General features: G+C 44.4%; 1 protein-coding gene and 1 long non-coding RNA gene across 2 annotated transcripts in view; one reads left to right on the top strand and one right to left on the bottom strand.

The window, feature by feature from the left end:
* Nucleotides 1–375: 375 nt before the first annotated feature.
* Nucleotides 376–12,489, top strand: part of LOC128074677 (uncharacterized) — a 406,066-nt gene continuing 393,952 nt past the window's right edge. The window contains exon 1 of the long non-coding RNA XR_008203263.1: nt 376–758. This is a non-coding gene — a long non-coding RNA (uncharacterized LOC128074677). The remainder of the gene's footprint in view (nt 759–12,489) is intronic.
* Nucleotides 3,020–11,771, bottom strand: CRHBP (corticotropin releasing hormone binding protein). The gene is made up of 7 exons (XM_052670725.1): nt 11,394–11,771; nt 10,911–11,004; nt 10,284–10,441; nt 8,333–8,543; nt 7,051–7,199; nt 4,544–4,661; nt 3,020–3,768 (listed from the first exon to the last, which is right to left on the bottom strand). Exons 1-7 carry the CDS (start codon nt 11,541–11,543, stop codon nt 3,611–3,613), a joined length of 1,038 nt encoding a protein of 345 aa, XP_052526685.1. The 5' UTR covers nt 11,544–11,771; the 3' UTR covers nt 3,020–3,610.

Raw genomic sequence — 12,489 nt, 5'->3', positions numbered from 1 at the left:
CAACAATTTTGTGTGTTTTGATGTTAATTGCAAGTTTTGATTATTTTGCCTACAATGTAAAATGTCAGAATACCTAATTCGTGGAGATAGAAATACTTCTCAAAGCCAATATTTGCATACAACGCCCCTTCAAAGACTTCTGTTCAATTTGTATTGTTAGGAGCTTGATTTTTTTTATTTCATTTTTATTTCATTTTTATTTTATTTTATTTTATTTTATTTTATTTTATTTTATTTTATTTTATTTTATTTTATTATTAGGAGGTATTCCAGCTCCTGTAAGCCGTCAGACTATAACCTTGTTAACCAATGTTTTCTTTTTTATCTTTTCAACATATATTCATGTTACTCATACGTATCTGTAAGATACTACTCTGTAAGTTATTATTCTGTTAACTTCTGTGTCTCAAAGCTTGCTGGGGACACAGATGGACTTGTTCAAGTCCAGACAAGTCCCGAGCAAGGATTGTGAAATCCTTTGTCTGGGGGAATGCAGATGGACAAGGCCAGGGGCAACGAGAGCGAGATGAGCTGCAGCTAAATAGCTGTGAAGTGCTCCTTTGTGTGGACCTATCTCCGGATGATGGCCATCTCAGGGGGTACTCAATGACTCTTGCTCAAGGCCCATCCTTGTCACGTAGGCAGGAGAACAAGGAGGATAAAAGAGGAACTGAAAACCACGAGGATAGGTTTCTGACAACAGATTCCTCAAGAAGAACGGAGGTTTCTGACAACAGATTCCTCATGAAGAACGGGAGGTTTCTGACAACAGATTCCTCATGAAGAACGGCAAGGTTTCTGACAACAGATTCCTCATGAAGAGGGAGAGAGAGAGAGGGATTCCTGAAGATTGAGGGGATTCCTGCATACTGTTGAACTCTCCTGAGCCTGCTGCCTGACCGCTGCTGCTGCTTCAAGAATTGGCTCCTCGACTTCCTCGTCTACCTGCCTGCTGCCCAAGGCCGGCCACGCTGCTGCTCCCCGTCTTCTGCTGCGTTCTGCCCGGGACCTTCAAACACCGTGCAACGGGACGGCTGCTGGATCCTGCTGGTGACTCTCCCCGCTTTACGCAACTCCTGCTTCTTTTCCATCTTTTCTATCGCACTCCTTCCCTTCCCCGTCTCCCTTCCCGTCTTAGTAATAAATTGGATGGAACAACATATGAACCGTTGTTTCTTAATCTCACACCGGGTATACAGATATTAAAGAACCTCATCTCCCTCCTATAAATTGGAGCGAGACAGTATCTTACACTGCCTTTTCTTTTTTTTTTTTTTTTTTTTTTTTCCATTGAAGAGAATCCATGCATTCTCACTTCTCTAGAACTAAGCCTGGGAGGGTTTGTGACAGTTGACATCTGTAAGTTGATTTCTGAAGACTGAAGTTCTGCAGTTGCTGAAGTGACAGAGGCTTCCATAAATACAAGGGCCTGGGTTGAAGTGAGTATTGATTTTGTACATGAAATAGAGCTTAGAACACAGACCAAAGGTCTACTAGCTGGGTGGGGTCTATCTTTCATTCAAGACATACAACATAGTGGAGTGATATGATAGATGGTGTTCAGACTTATATGGATTGAAAAGAACAGGTAACGTTACTGCTTGTTCCAGCACCACCACATACTTGAATAGTACATACAAAGTAAAAGCAATAGATTATGTTGTCAACCACAGAGTTTTGGTTTTCATTCTCCTCTATCTATAATGCTAAGTTTTCTTAGTAATAGAAACAACTGCTCTACACCTTGGAAAGAAAAATCTTCAATCTCTAAGCATTAAGTGTCTTTACTATCAAGATTTTCTGTTTTGGAGGTAATTAAGTTGTGTTAGTATTGGGGAAAAAAATCAAACAAGACTGAAAGATGGAAAATTCCACAATTCAGCAAAATTAAGCAAGAGGTTGTGAGTTTATTCCATCAGTGATCTAGTCCTGAACTGATTGACCTGAAGTCTGTCATTGTGTTTTCATCTCCTCCTTACTGAGTATTCTTCAGAAATCAAGGAGCAATACTTTAAAGCCCTTGCTCTCCTTCCTCTCAGTTAGCATCACAATTGGGGCCCAGGAGACCTGTGGAGGGTCAGATGGGGATGGAGCAGTGACATGGTGGCCCAGAGCCCTTGTCCCAGGGCACAAGCGAGGGTCTCCTTTCCTTGGAGTAGCCAGCAGCAGTATGGCTTCAGCGCTGCAGGTCCTAGGCTCTCCCTGAGGAGTGCTTTTCTCTCTAAGCTGCTGGAAATTTCAAAAGGTTTTGTCTGATTTCGGGATAAAAACCTAAAATAGCCACATAATCTCTTCCATTTGCACAGTCGTGCAGTGTTGACACACTCACCTAAGTCTGACCATGCTGCCATCCATCTGTTAGTAAGATGGCTAATAACCTCTTTTATTAAGTTAGCTAATATCCAGAGCTGAGTTCACAAAACTCTACCAAGGCAAAGCCTAAGGCATCCTGAGGTTTTTGCCCACTTCTGCTGGAGCAAAGGAAATAACTACACAGCTGCTGAATACTCAAGACACTTGATTTTTGGTGACCAAATGTAAGATAAAGAGCCACAGATCAGCTCTGAAGGTTTCAGGCATGCAACTGGATCAATCAGTGTTTGTAATTGAACATCAAGGAAGGAACCATTGACCCCAGTGTTTGCAAGGTAGCACCTCCAAAAAGCATGCAAATCCATCTTAATGCTTCCAAGCTCAAAGCCCTGGTCCTCTGCTGTGCTTCCTAGAGCTCACCAGGCTTACACTCCTCTTAGAGATCAGCAAAGGTCTGGAAAAATAACTTGCCTCCATGGATCTACTGGACACTTGACTGAAAACATCATAAAAGAGAACAGCTGGCACCTACTGCACCTGAATGGGTATGGAAATCAGCAAACCAAAGCTCTGCCCATAATGTCACTTTAATACTGCACAGTTTTACAGCTGGGTATGCTCACAGTCATCATTTCCAGAAAACTGTATAAGACCTAAGAAGTTTAACCAGAATGTTAAGAGAGCTTTTCAGAAAAATACAACCCGATAATGTTTTGCCAACTCTTTGAATTTATTTATTCATGTTTGGATTCACGTAAGGAAATACCCATGCCATAAATTTTTATTAAAAACAAGTCATTAAATAGTACATTTATATTCATAAACAAACAAGTCATTTTTACACACATTAATGTTGGATTTCCTGCTACAGAACTGGAAATGTATTCAACCACCTTATATTTTTGTTCATTCTTGATATAAAAGGATAAAGCTTCTGCAGTAAGTTTACACATACTGTTGTTTTTTTTATGTGCTCTGACTGGATACACGTAGGATTTTTGTGTATATTCCCCTAATAATACATGTACTGGAAACTTAGCCTTTTGTTCTTGTTATTGATTTGGGGTGTAGTACATGATTTTAAATACTGCAGAAAATAATTGTAGTAATGAAGAAAAATATGCTTTTTCCTCCTTGCTCATATGAACGATTGATTTGTATGAGGAAGAAAATAAAATGAAATCCTTGCACAGTAGAAAGGCTTGAAACCAACAGCTGGTTGAAGGAAAAATTACATTTTTTTTATTTGCCAGAACATTATTATGATTAGCAACATGAAAATGTGTTGTCTGGTTTTTCAGATACCAGGGAAGCAGAATTCTTCAATGCTATTCTCCTTCCTGTTCTCTATTTCCTGCAGATCAAGTTGATAATACTCAAATGTCACACGATTGATGTGTTTGCCACTGGAGACCATCCTTAGCACAGTATTGTCACAACCAACCTTCATTTGGGCTAAGTAGGGAAAAAACAGAGAGAAGACATTAAGATAAAATTATATGAGAGAGAGAGAAAAATGGTCTGTTGCACTGAGAATTATAAGCTAATAATAGAAACAAAGAAACAAATAATATTTTAGCATAGCAACGATTGGCTAGCATTGGTATTGCTGACTAAATACCTTATTTTACATTTGTTAGTCTTCCTTTGTAATAGTCTTGCTATTTCATCAGGTGCTGCAGCCTTCACTCTGGCAGATGCTGCTCACCCTCCCACCCACCTGCAGTCATGCATTTATAGGACACAGAGGTGGTGTGTGCTTGCACTTGCTGCAGTTGGATACTAGAAGTCGAAGGTAAGGGGTAAAGACATCCTGCTCTGGAGATTTCCAAAACTAACTACATCACAATGCTGGAAGCACCCAGACTGTTGAAGTGTGATTTCCCTTCCTTTACACTGCCAGGAAAGCAGTTCAAATGCCATAGCTGAATTGTAACAACTCTGCCTGCATTTATTACGAATTTCCAGGCTTTTCTGTTGACATCAATAATCATATTTGTCATAAGTATTTTAAAAATATGTGTAGCTTAATCTTATTATCATAATTCCTGCAGGGGCAAATAGAGCTGTTTATGGGTGTGCTGCATTATGCCCCTGGATGCTGGCTCTCATGTTTTTGCTACATGTCAGGTTCACCTGTCTGAAGGAAACCTGTCTTAGGAGAGCTGTGCATGGCCCCTCCAGTTACATGTTCATTTGTAGAGGGGGATGAGGAAGGAGGAGCTCTCACCAGACCCATGAAAGGAATGACAGAGGTCAGCCAGTGGAAACATCTTGGATGGGTCTAAGCCAGTACCTCCTAACAGCTCCACAAAGTCCCCCACTCCTGCACAGCCCACTGACGGATTCTAAGAAGACAGAAAATAAAAATTACTTGCCATGTTTTGATGAAAACAACAATTCTGTAGACAGGACCGCAGTCAACACCAGGATTCAGAAGTACTTTATGCTCAAGCCTGTTAAAAATTAGGCTGTTCAAGCAATAGGATTTCAATTTGACGTTTATAAATTAATTTCTTGAAAAAACTCCAAATAAAGACCTAAGCAGGCTTTGAAAAATCACTGGCATGTAGTTAAGATGTTGATCCAATTGCTCCCAGCACAGGTAAGCAATCTAATCCTGGGTGCTCAAACCTTAACCAAATGAACAGAGTCAGCGCTGCACATGTGCCCACACCCAGCTGGCATGCAGTGAATTATCTCTTCTCTATCTTAAGTGTCCTTGTGAAAGCAGCATGTAAGGCAAAGAGATGACAAAGGGCAGCTGAAGCCAACAAGTTGTGGCTGGTTTTGTTCGCAGGCACCACGCTGCAAACCAAATTCCCACTGTCTGGTCAGCAGCCTGTCTCCAGCACTGCAAGCTGGTCAATGCACAGAACTGCTGAGCCTTGTTCCTGACCTCTTCCTATCTACTCTGCCATTTCATTGATCACTCCTTAACACTTCTTATTCTCCTTCACTGTACAAGTGAGATTTAAACATCCTTAAAAGCTCCTTGCTTCTGTCCAGTGCTGTTCCAGAGCTCTCCAGCCTCCACGAGGGTTGTAATTTTTTCTTCCTGAGTCTTAGGCCTTGCTATCAGACTTTTGAGATGCTCCTAACTTCTCTTCCTCTATCAGCTTAGGTGCAAGTTACTCTTTCTACCCAAGTTCTGAAGCCTGGATACTGTTAATAAATTGTTTCTTCATTTTTTGTTTTCTTTTTCTGCAGCATTAGCAGATCAGCGCTTGCTGCCAATCAGCATGTATGGCTAACATTTATCATGTATTCCTTACCTTAATAAAAATAGATACTCTTAGCACTGTCATTCATGCCGTCCTTCATGCTGGGGTAGCACACACACATGCTGAGGTACAAAACCAAATAGCTGTGTCTTCATTTTACTCTAAACTCTTTAAAACTTTTTTTTGAGGCAAACCCCTCAAAATCAAAAATGAATGAGCTCATATTTTCCACTGACAGAGACACTGCCACTGGTTCTTGTCTGCCCGTTCACCAACCTGCTTCCTCTATGCGTACCTTTTCATGCCCTGTCTCCTGCTAGCACCTTGCCACGATGCCACGATGGTCATGGGCCCTGACTGCTGCTTAGATGTTGGCAAGCCTCAGGGAGGACTGAGGCTACAGTCTCACTGGCAGCAGAAGACAAACATCCTTGCTGCTTCTCTGACATGTTGCTACCAGCACGTTTTTAGACCTTCCAAGCACAGGATGACACCAGCATCTCTTGTCCTCTCTTTCTGGTCATCACAGAGCACCAAATGATGTGTGCCAGATGCTCAGCACAATGAGCAGAGGATCAGCCAAATGTAGCTGGATTTCCACTGTGATAATATTCTGCTGCATAATCCATGTCTCCTCTCTGTTCAAAGTGCTTGCTATGAGAACTGTTCCAAAAGTAATGTCTCCTACCTTACGATGCTGTCCCACAATGACAGAGGCAGCTGTTGGTGGAACAGCAGTCGAGGCTGAACCTTCCCACCAATATTCCATTATGTTTTGTTGCTGTACGACAGGTGGCAACAGAAAGGCAGTTTGACACAATGGTGTCTCCCATGGAAATGAACATGAAGTAAAGGTGGGGCACTGAGTTCCTCCACGCAGAAAAATACCACCCACTGACATTCACTGATGCTTGCTGAATGTTTATGGAGCCTGAACAGCAAGGCAGTGTGTTGCAGCAGTGGCAACAGTGACATGAAAGTTAAACACATACAAATGTCCATACACACTGTCACATCATGAAATTAAGAGAATCTCAACTCATCCCCATGAACTGGCCAACACTGGTGACTATGTTGGGTATTCTGTAGCTGAGAATTTTCTCTACTGAATTGAGCTACGTTTTGTGGATTGTGTTTTGTATCTGTTGTAGTTTCCATAGAAATATATGGAAGACATAACTTTTGGAGCAACTTACGTACTTCTTAGATAAGTTTAAATGCTGGCAGACAACTCTGGCAGAGCACTCCTTTATTTCTAATGTAATTCTTACCCTTTTTAAAGTACAAAATATTTACATGTCTTAATGGCACTTTGCACTGTTGTTTTGTCTCTGCAACATTACAGAGGCAACAGACAGACCCAGCTTTGGTCTCTGGGGGCCCAGCTGTCAGGCTGAGCACACACTGCTCTGGAGCACACACACTGTCAACAGCCAGCGCTGTGGCCACCCCTATTTCAGCCCACCAAGAAAACTGCACGTAGCAGTTATTCGCCAGCTAACAAACAACTCACCTTTAAAAAGAGGCCGTTTAAGTGTCCCAGGATGAGATCGGAGATTTTTATCACCACTGGGTAAATTATAGAAAAACTGCAGTTTCTGTGTTGATGAGGAATGACCATGGTAAACCTTCCTGAGGGAGTCTGAGAGATGACATTGCAAGCTGGAGCACAGGAAAAGGTACAAGAGTTAGTTGTATTGTCATTACTGACCACATGTAGTAAAATCATGTACTTCTAGAAATTACAAAGAACACAGTTTAACAGCTGAGAGTTGAAGACAGATGCTGAAAAATACACGTGGTATTTTTAGGTTTTCTTGAAGAGCGTTTGTTCCTTAGAAATTCTCCATCCACCGGTTACGGCATAGTATCAGGTCTGGCAGAGTTTTGGGATGACCTGTCCTTGGGAGAGCACGCGCCCCAGATGCACACATCAGCTACTTTTTGCCACTTTGAAGAACGGTAAACATGTATGCAAGGCTTTCATTTGTTTTCACTTGCTATCACCTGATACTGCCAGCAAACCACAGGTCCTATCTTGCTCCTCATTGCGGGGTTTCCTTACCCTGTGACATATCCCATTGAAACACCCTGTCCCTGGAGATACACGGTCAGGCTGGATGGGTCTCTGAGCAACTTGATCTACCTGTAGTTGTCCCTGTTCACTGCAGGACAGTTGGATTAGACGGCCTTTGAGGGTTCCTTCCAACCCAAACTCTTCTGTGGAACCAGAACAGCACAGACCGATTTTGTCTTAAAGTTTAACAGCTCACACTTGTTGTTTGCATCACTACCACTTTTGGAAAAATGATGCAAGTGACCATTATTTGTGCCCTGGCAGCTTGTAGACTTAGGGAAATAACTTACAACTAGACTCTTGGAGTCACACAACACTTCTCACATCACCATTTTGTATACTAAATGTACTGTTGAATTTTTTCAAATACTTTTTCCTTGTTGTTCACTCATATTCAGAAGTTGCTAAGATTAAAATCTCTGGTTTAATACTACTTGCTCAAACCAAACATCATAAGATGTAACAGTGTTCAATATGAGACATCTGCTTTGAAAGATCCTTCTTATTCTAAAACAGAAGCAATGCTCAAGTGCTCTTCCGTACTTTGTTATTTTTCTCTCTCCTGCACAGATGTACACTGAAACAGTCAGACACTCAGGAAAAACTCACCAGAACTGTGTCAGTGCAGACATTATCAGAGAAGTCAGTACCAACAGACACTATTGTTCTGCTTCCTACCAAAACTGCAAGCCACTTGGTAACACGAAATCAGACTTACGGAAGAGGTTGGCACTCTTCTTGACTGTGATCGTAAATCCATTGCCTGGGTGGTGAATCCTGAAGAAGATCATTGCCACATTCTGTGATGACCTGATACTCCTCTGGACAGCACCACTCTCACAGAAGTCTGTGTACCTTTGGGAAGTGGGGAGGGGATGGTCCAAGGAACTAGGAAACTTCTCTCCTTTGAGTATCCAGCCATCAAAAACCTGCAGGGGTTCAACAATTGTAACCAGGACTTTTGTGTATCATCCTGCCAGCAGAGAAGAGAAGTGTAAAGTATTATGGGTACTGCTTTGACACTTGATGGCCAATTCAGAGCCTCCAAATAAAACCAAAAATTCTGTTTATATACTCCCTAGCATTTAATCCAAGCTTCAGTCAATACTTAGGAATAGAACAGGTATCCTAATTTTGTTTTTATTTCCTTCAAATGACTGTTTTGGTGACGCATCTTTGATGGAAACAGTTCTTTTTGCTTTAACACCATCAAATTGATATCAGATTCTGGATTCATTAGTATAGCAATTCCATTGCTACTAAAACTGGCTTCTGGCCAACCTGATGTGAAAGCCACATCAAAGAAAGTTGTCTTCTTGTGCCTTGACCGCTAGGTCCACTGACCTGGCCTGTAGTTTTCCACTATCTGTATCTTCAGCTTATCTTTAACGAGCCCAGGGGCCTCATTCATTTCAGCCCAGAAGCACAATGAAGCTCTGGGGAGGAATTTTTGGCACACTCTCCTGTGTCTTTTCTTTGAGTAGACTCTAGCCAGCGGAATGCAGCACCAACTCTGCCTACTTGGCAAGAAATTAGTCGGCACTGTCTACAAATCTTTCCCCCACAATAAAAATAGCAAAAAGATTGCCCTTCCCATGAGCAGAGAAATGTGTCAGAAACGAAAGCTGTTAACTCCAGCACAGCTATGAAGTTACCTTCCTCTTGTTTCCCTCTCCTACCCAGCAACTCCATCTGCGCTCCTTTCTAACATTTCAAGCATCTGAGGAGCAGATCCTGCAACTGATATGGTGAGTAATTCTGTGAATGTGCATGGGATGCTTTGATGGCAGAGCTGCAGGACTTGGTCTCCTGATTTGCTGATACTGAAAATTTTTGGAAGTCTTGTGAAGCAGCTGCTCAGATTACATCAGAGAAAAGCTACCTGTAGAAATACCGCAGCATAATGATTGAACTGGGGACACAATAATCAAAGGAAGGAAACTATTACAAAGCCCTGGAGATCACTTGGTGTTTGCCCAGCTTTTGAAAACAACTCTGAGTTTGAAGTACTTGAGCACACAGAAGGCTGAGACAGCCTGCAGCAACATCTGGGGAAACCCCAGCAAGGAGCAGAAAGACAGGGCTCCTCAGCAGCTCAGCCTGCTGCTGCACACAGAGCTCAGTGCTGTGTTCAGAGTGCAGTATGGTGACAGAGGAGCAAACAGATGCTCTCCTGCCCGCCCTCACCTCCACAACTGACTTCAGATCTCATCCAACTCTTCTGTCTGCTAGCAGAATGCTTCAGCAAAGTTTTCCTGTTCTCGAGTATGAATTGCTCTTTGTCACAAACCTCCCACTGAGTCAGAACAAGTGTTCTGAAAACCTCTGGCAGGGTCATTTGAAAATCCTTCCTGCAAATATCCACATCCTAACTGACCAGTGCCCTGAGCATGGAGATCCTGGCTCAATAACAGCAGAGAGCGCATCATCAGTGCTTGCACGGCTTGCGGGATAACACAAGTAATGAGAACAGCCTTCTAGTGGGTCAAGAGCCTTAGCTTGTGCAAATTCAACTTCTCAGTCAGTCACAAATGCTTTTTAAAAGCTCTGTGTGCACACAGGCACTCATGCATGTGCGCTGCCTTACCATACCCATACACATACCCTTACCACACACAGCCAGCACCCAGTATCCAGAGCAGGGATGGAGACAAACAGCAGCTCCCTACCTTCAGGAAGTCACCTCCTTGGCAGTCGATATTCACAAAGTCATATTCAATGGTGAGGAGCTCCTCAGGTTCACCGATGAAGAATGTGGCGCAGTGCAACTGGGGCTGATCGGCAGTAAAGGTGAACTGCCCCTCAATGCTCAGCATGTCAATGCAGCCTGCAGAGACAGGGCCGGGCTCTGCTCTGCCTGCAGGCAGCACACAGCCAGTGCCTGCTGTCAGGCACGGGGACAGCAGGGATAGATCCAGCAGCGGGGAGGAGGGGGTCACGGGTGAACCCAAAAGCTGCTGAGCTCCAGGGGATGCTCACTGGTGTGACACGTCAACGCATCAGGGTGCAAAATTACTGCTGTGCATGCACACAGGTGTGCAGACCCTGAGTTCCCTCAGATTCCTCACTCATCACAGCTTCTCCACCCACCCCATCTGCTGAAGCTGATTTCTGCCTGGGGCTGTGAGTGTAATACCCTCCCACTGATGAGACCGCAGCCCCGGCCCTAGCCCTGCTCAGAGATCCCTGCCTCAGCTTTCCGAAATTATAACACTCTACCCTTCTTCCCTCGGCCCCATCGCTCCCGAAGAGCCGCGAGCTCCCTCTGCACCTTCCCACCATCAGAGATAACTCACGCAGAGACCGCCGGTAGATGTGTCCTGCAGACAGCTCCCGCTTCAGGTCTTCGCTGAGGAGCAGGAAGGGCTCATCTTCGCCAGCATCCCTCACCTGCGGGGAGACGGTGGGAAGAAGATGGGACAACACAAAATGCAGCCCCCCCCCCCCGCAGCTCTCCAGAGCAGATGTGGGCAGATTGTATCCCTGCTCCAGAAGGGGTACAGCTGCTAACAGCTGCTAACAGTTGGGAGCTGCTGCATTGAGGAGTAACCCGGCCTCTGAGAGGTGAGCCCCACACACGGAGACTGGGTTCCTTAGCCAAAAGCACAAGGTCGAGAAAAGGACAGGTAAATGAATGAAAATGCAGGGGTGTGTGATAATGTCAGTCTTTTGTCCAGGGGCAGTGGGAATAGGAACAGAGGAAAGCAAAGCACGAGGCTGTGGATAAAGTTAGCAGAGAGTGGAGAAGTGCAGAGAGGTGTGCTCTCCGTGTTGCTCACCTCGAGGTAGCGGGTGTCCCCTTTGGAGGCTGCCAGCAGGATGAGGACGAGGTGGCACTGCAGCTGGAAGGCAGACGGCATAGCGGCAACCCCTCCCTGCGCGCTGAGCACCTGCTGCTCGGAGCCGGCAGTGAGGAGCCGCCGGGGCATCTTCAGAGACTCTTTTTATAGAGCAGTTGGGAGGGGAGGCACTTGGTCCCAGTACTGATAGGTTAAACCATGGTAACTGAATTCCTCTCTCAGTGACACAGTACGTGGGCATGACGAGGGTCCAAATCAGAGCCGCGAATACCCCACCCGCTTCGCTCCCCGCGCTGTCAGTGCCAGTACTACGGCTCTGTCTGGCGGAGCTGCAGAGCTCTCGGGGGGAGAGCCCGTCCCCGCTCGGCACGGAGATTTCCAGGCACTAAGCGCAAAGGGACAGGAGAGGAGCATCCCTCCCTCCCATCTCCCGCTGCTGGCTCCGGGGGCACTTCGGACCCGGGGCTCCTCCTGCTGCCCCAGCGAAGTCTTCCTGCTCCCGCACAACGGGTCTGCTGGAAGGACACGGGAAAACCGAGCAGCCTCCCCCTCAGACACAGCTTTCACTGGAATTAGGAAACCTAGGAGCTCCGGAGAGGGGATTTCCCACTGAACGGCCGATACAGTTGTTTCTCATTCCTGATCTAAAGGGAAACCAAGGAAATACCTTCAAAAAATGAAGCTGGGGTGAAGATCTATACTCTGCAGAGTACTGAAAATTGTGAATTCAGCAGAGGTTTGCTTTATGGCATGTTCTTTTTACTACTGACCTCAGGTGATCCATCCATGCCTTGTGTACAATAACCAAACTCAGTATCATGCTAGCATCTCCTGCACTAAGCAGGAGAACACTTTTTGTTAAAAGCTCACTTTGGTTCAGGAAAAAAAAAAAAAAAAAAAAAAAAAAAAAAAAAAAAAAAAAAAGAAAGAAAGAAAGAAAAAAAAAAAAGGTACAAACATCCAAAGCTTTAGCTTTGCTGCTTCTGCTTTCACTTATAAGGCTTGTAAGCAGAAACGTTTGCCAGCTGATTCACACCACTGGCTGATCAAATACTAATAATAAAATTTTATTTGT

The sequence above is a fragment of the Tympanuchus pallidicinctus genome, unplaced genomic scaffold (assembly GCF_026119805.1).
Source record: "Tympanuchus pallidicinctus isolate F22 unplaced genomic scaffold, pur_lepc_1.0 scaffold9, whole genome shotgun sequence".
Taxonomy (NCBI): Eukaryota; Metazoa; Chordata; class Aves; order Galliformes; family Phasianidae; genus Tympanuchus; species Tympanuchus pallidicinctus.
Note: the sequence above shows the minus strand (reverse complement) of the source record. Positions and strands in the feature narration are given on the sequence as shown.